Here is a 5,931-nt window from a genome sequence, read left to right on the forward strand (position 1 = left end):
TTTGTCCTTGTGTGATTCACCATCTGTGGTAGAGCACTAGTAGTACCAATACAATGATTGACATGAAAAATACATTAAGATGTGAGAAGGAGAGATAAGGGTAGGAGGAGAGAACGTCTGGTTTTGTGTGCGATTCACAGTCACTTTGAATACTAAAAGCTTTGTCTGATTCTGAATCTTAAAGCAGATTTTGTTGCTTTAAGATTTGCCGACGAAAAGAAAAGAAGGGAGAGAGACAGATGAAAGTGACCGAATTAAAGAAAATTAAAATTTGAGACAGATTCAAAATAGATCTGGGGGGAGGAGAAAGACAAATAGAATAAAAGGAAGTAAAGGAGGGAAATAATTATTCAGGGTCACAACCAGAGTGCATTAGCACAGAGACTGAGTGTAGAAGAGAGAGAGGGAGAGATTTACAGATCCGGAGGAAGAAAGAGAGACGGTAAGAGATGTAGAAGCAAGGAGGGAGAGAGGAATTAAAAAATAGACAGACGAAGGTCATGGGTGTGTTCTTGTTCCCAAGCTAAATCAGTTGAATCCTCTTATATTCACAGACATTAAACCTGCTGAAAACAATGAATAAAGCAGTTTCACGTGATGTTGTTCGGCGAACACCGCTGACGTTTGTTCAGCTCGTTTCTCTGATTATTTAAGATCAAGACGATCACCGACTAAACCCTTCATACGGTTAAAAAAACATAGATAACAACGACCAAGATCTAAACAGTGTAATGTAAAAAAGAGGTGCTAAATTTGGTATTCAGACCATTAATATAGCAATAAACACCTATTTGCAATGTAAAGATATAGTAGATTAATAAAGATGAGAACAACCATATTCATTCCAGGCACAAGAGCTCCTTCTCATCATCAGGGTTTCTTTCCATCTGAAGAGTTGTTTTGGGCAAAACTTAAATTAAACTATTTAATCACAATGAAATAAATCAAATACCGACTGACAAAGGATTTACAAACTGTGGGTCTAAATCAAAAAGACGCCACAAGCAATTGGCCCCAATACTATGTATGCCTGGGGAGTGCTAGAGGTGCCCGCACCAGACGGCACAGAACGCATAGACGCACCGTCGCAGCAGTATAAATCAGACGTCAGTATGTTAAATGTGATTGATGAAGTACCGGTACAATTCCATGTGAAGGCGGTGCTAAAGCAGAGGTGTTGATTGCTGCTGGGGATCACTGTGGTGACATGTTGTTTCATATTTTTCCTCAAATTGTTTAAGTTCTTAAGCAGAAGTACCAACCATAGGCTGTATATAAGAAGTGGGCGTAGTCATCGTGACATCACAGTCCACAAACCAATGGATCTTGGCCTTTTTGCATCCGATGAACGTAAATTACAGTATTTGGAATGTGGAGGAGCGACGTAGTGACGCCAAATACGACAGCGACCTGTCAAACAATCTGCAGCGATGAAGTAACTTTGCCAGAATTGGCTCTGAAGAGAAATATGTGAAATTGCCATCCACCTTGGTTATTCCACATCCAATAATAGTCCGTTTAATCCTCTTAGTGCTAAACGGGACAATGCTAATGTTCATGTGAGCCCACATTAACAGGCATTTAAAAACAAATGAAGGCTGCTGGAATGAGCTTGTGTTTGTTTTAAACCCTCTTTCCTTTAACAACTATTAATAGACATCTGAGCAGCTGGTGAGCGGAGAGACTATGATTCATATGAATATTATGTCATAATTGCAGCACTGTATTTCCAATTTTATAACTGCTACACCAACGTAAATAATGACGACAATGCCAACAAAAAATGTAAATGAGGGATTTGAATTGAAGTTAATATAAATTATCCAAAATGTGTGTTTTTCTCTCCGTCTGTTTTCCTTCTATTATATATATATATATGTATATGTATATGTATATATATGTTTCTCTGTCAAACACAGGAGGAAAGCAGTAAGCAAACATTCTGCAGGGTTTAATGTATGACTACGCACAGTATGCACACACATGCACACGCCTGCCCATATTGTCCTGAGGGCCTGACAGCCAACAACAAAAACATCACCTGTACACAAGAGGAGATTGTACTGGGTGTGTACATGTTTGTGTGCTTACATCTGTATCGCTGCTAAACTATAAGCAGCATTTCTCGAAATGACGCTGAAAGTCTGACACACTTTTACAGGAAATCACCTGCGGCTTTTCAAAAGTCCCTGCCTGTACGTAAGGTGACACGCCTGCATAAAAGAAGTCAAATTTAGCTGCTCAGGTGTGAGAGATGCTGTGCTCTAAATATTAAAGTGTCTTATATTCAGAGCATCTGGGAGACTTTGGCTATGCTGAAATACAGATGTGCGTCCCTTGACCTGTTCTTAAATGAGGTTGCTGGTAATGTTTTTTTATTGTGTGAATGTACAGTATGTGGCTCTGTGCCTCTTGTCAAATGGTTGTTTGCAGGTTGTTTTTTTCAGTTGCATCTTTTTGAGCGTGCGTATAAAAGATCAAAAAACACACTGGTCTGCAACAGCCATGCATCAGTGGTCGGCAGTGCAAACACACACACACACCCAGCAGATGCTGCATACAGGAGGTGTCCAACTCATTGCTAATTTGATTCTGTATCTGCAGGTTAAGTATGACTGCAGCAGCAGGTGTGCTGACAGGCTTGGCTAAGCTCAAACGCCAAGACTCCGCCCGCAATCCACACGGGCCCTCATCTACAGCGCCTGGCCAGGGAAACTCCGGTCAGGAAGCTGCCCCCAGGTAATTATCTTATTTTCATGCATTCAAAATTAAAACAAAACTCACTTGGACCTGCAATTGCAAATTAGCTCAACTACTTTTGGGTACTGCCTACTAGTAGCAGTTTAATTTCTATGTGATTTATGAGCGACACTGGAAATGTTGTGTGTGCCAGGTGTTACGGTCCATGCAAATGCTTTGCAATCTCTGAACATTTGTTGTATGTTATCTGTAAATATACGTCTCCATGTCTGTTTTCTTTCCATACTTTTCATTTAGAAAGCGGAAACGACGCACCGATGTTGTGGTAGTGCGCGGTAGGCTCCACCTCTACTCCGCCTCGGGGTTTTTCCTCCTCCTGGGATTGGTCATCTTGGCCGTAGGGATATGCATGGCGACGCTGGGTTACTGGCCGCACAGTGAAACCATGACCTCGGCCAGATCGCCGGCTGGAGGAGGATCTAAGACAACAACCGCTGGAGGTGCTAAAACATCTGCCACAGGTGAAGGAAATGGAGCCGAGATGGCCGTCACGGACGAGGACGTGGCCAACTCCAGCACGAGTCATGATGTGCAAGGTAAGTTAACGAAGGAATGGAAATTAACTTTTTTTGGTTCTGAAGATTGGTTTTCTTAAATCGAGTCAGTTTCTTTGGACTTCCTCTGAACGCATCCGTTCTCCTGCTCCATGGTTCTCTGTATTAAATGGCTCTCACCCACCATGTGCTCTGCGTGTAGGTACGCCCTCCAGGCAGACCGGTGGCGCTCTGACGCGGTTCCTGGAACAGCATCGTCACTCTGAGAGGATGAAGATGTTCGGGCCCTTCACCATGGGCATTGGGATTTTCATCTTCATCTGTGCTAATGCCATTCTTCATGAAAACAGAGACCGGGAAACTAAGGTAGGGCTGAAATCAGAAAACACACACGCATACCCAAATAGTGGGACATGCATCAGCGTCTACCTGGCACCAGAGAAATTAAATATTAGAGTTGCCAGTGGACTTTGAGGGTCTACACGTTATTAGCCCAATACGCTGTAAAGAGAAATATAAACAGAACTGATATTGCCTTGCAAGGTCTGAAACACAGATGTGTGCAGAAAGTGGTTCTTCAAAAGGTTACGAAGGACAATTTCAAACAGGTTTTTCAATTCTAAAAACACAAAACCTGAGTCAATAGAAGATGTAGTTAATATTCCTCCCCAATTCTGAATTCTCATTTCAGTTCTTCCTCCACTCGCTACAAAATGAGGTGCATGCACAGTGCAGTCATCCATATTCATCCTCTCCACATAACTAACATGCAAATCATATTTCTGCCAACCTCGTCCCATCCCCATCCCTGCAGTTTTCCTCTGATCACATTATCTCTGCTCGTATGCCCTCTCTCTCCCTTCCTTGATTTGATTTATCCTCTCCTCCTTCCTCGCCCCCTTTCCAGGTAATCCATGTGAAACGTGTATTCCAAGGTCACATCCAACAAACGCGTACAAATTTGAAACTAGAGAATAATATGTTATAATGGAAAATGAAACGTATTCTCAGTTTATCCAAACACTTCTGCCATTACTGATAGTATATTTCTCTTCTGCACTAGATCATCCACATGCGAGACATGTACTCCACCGTCATTGACATCCATCGGCTCAGGCAGAGAGAGCAGAAACAACACCAGCACCGCGACAGCACCTATGCAAGAGAAGTTGGGGATCTTCGAGCCTTTGGGGCTGACAGCGCAGCCCGGTTGGCCAGCAACTCCCTGCTGGCGTTCTCCTCTCGGGCCGGAGGCGGCGCTGGAGGGGAAGGGTCTGCAGAAGAGGAGGAGGTGCTGTTAGGGGACGAGGAGTTTCGCAGACCCGGGGGGCAGGCCAGGTTGGATTGTAGCTTCGCGGGGCTGCTGGCGCCTCTCTACAAGGATCACCCCTTCAGGCTGGCCCGCTCAGAGTCGGTGCGCCACCAGTGGTCGGTGGACGGAGACGGGGAGAAGGGAGGACACCATGCACGCTCTATTGTCTCCTCCTCTATCTCTGCGTTCACCCTCCCCGTTATAAAACTCAACAACTGCGTTATCGATGAGCCGGAGATGGAGGCGATTACTGAGGAGGAGAGGGGAGGAGAGAGGCGGGACGGAGAGAGGTCACAGCCTTTGAGCTCCATGGAGTCTCTGGTGGTTCCTGTAGCATCCGTTGCCAAGGCCTCCAAACCGCCGGGCTTACACCGGAGCAACTCCGCCTCCTCTTCCTCCCACTGCTCCTCCGTCTCCTCTTTCTCCCTCTCCCCTGCTCCCTCCTCTACCTCAGGCTGCTGGCTCTCCCCGGGAGCAGCAAGGAGCGACTTTGGCTCCAACTCCTCTCTGCACATGCTCGGCAGCCACTCCAAGTCTCTGGACCTGGAGCGCGGACCGAGCATGCTCAGCGTGCACCCGGAGCAGCGGAAGCACCCCAGCTGGCCCCGCCTCGACCGTAGCAACAGCAGCCGTTGCAACGGTGGCAATCGGGGGGGCAGCAGCAGCAAAGGCTACGCGCGGCTGGAGGACAGGGAGGAGCAAGGGGAGCGGCTGTTGGATGCGTCGGCGTCTGCGGCGGCAGCGAGACGCGAATACAGCAGGCGGGAGAAGCTGCTAATGATATCGAGGTCGCATAACAATCTGAGTTTTGAGCACGACGAGTTTAACAGCAGCACACTGAAGAGGGGCAGCTCTGAGACTCGATTCTGAACGTAAGGTACAGCTCTGTCCTGTTCTGTAAATTGCTCTCCAGACTGTATGAGTGTAGAGTGCGTTTGTGTGGAGGACACTGACGAGCGAGAAAACTCAAAACGTGGTTTCAAAGACACTTTTTGTCAGCGCCAGGATGGAGAGTAGGAAGTAATGGACCATCTGGCACTGTCGAAGGTTCGGGCCTCATGCCAGCACGGAGCTGAATGCCTACTGTAGGTCCACAAATGCTGTATCTGACCCTGACCTGTGACCTCTGTGGAGGGAGCTACAAGGATCAATACAAATAAATCACATTACAACACGAGTCTACTTTTAACAGGATCTCGAGTCTTTTGAAAATTGCTTTTCTTAAAAAGTATTACAAGGTTTTGTTCCAGCAGCTGCTGGTGAACTCAAAGACACACTGGAAGCGCTTGGAGCAAGTTTCTTCCTCTGCGGGTGGCAGCGACACAAAAGGCATAGTTTTTATAACAAGGTCCAGGCACAACCTGA

General features: G+C 46.1%; 1 protein-coding gene across 1 annotated transcript; it reads left to right on the plus strand.

The window, feature by feature from the left end:
- The first annotated feature begins 2,611 nt into the window (after positions 1-2,611).
- tmem200a (transmembrane protein 200A) lies at positions 2,612-5,436 on the plus strand. The gene is made up of 4 exons (XM_076083583.1): positions 2,612-2,739; positions 2,998-3,296; positions 3,457-3,620; positions 4,318-5,436. Exons 1-4 carry the CDS (start codon positions 2,612-2,614, stop codon positions 5,434-5,436), a joined length of 1,710 nt encoding a protein of 569 aa, XP_075939698.1.
- The last annotated feature ends 495 nt before the right edge of the window (positions 5,437-5,931 follow it).

This window comes from Anarhichas minor, unplaced genomic scaffold (genome assembly GCF_050575085.1).
Source record: "Anarhichas minor isolate MPS153535 unplaced genomic scaffold, ASM5057508v1 ptg000136l, whole genome shotgun sequence".
Lineage (NCBI taxonomy): Eukaryota > Metazoa > Chordata > Actinopteri > Perciformes > Anarhichadidae > Anarhichas > Anarhichas minor.

Excerpts from the sequence above, each read along its gene's own strand:
- tmem200a (XM_076083583.1), top strand. The coding sequence starts at position 2,612 with ATGACTGCAGCAGCAGGTGTGCTGACAGGCTTGGCTAAGCTCAAACGC. Across the intron at positions 2,740-2,997 it reads GGTCAGGAAGCTGCCCCCAG|AAAGCGGAAACGACGCACCG; the intron begins GTAATTATCTTA and ends CTTTTCATTTAG. Across the intron at positions 3,297-3,456 it reads CACGAGTCATGATGTGCAAG|GTACGCCCTCCAGGCAGACC; the intron begins GTAAGTTAACGA and ends CTCTGCGTGTAG.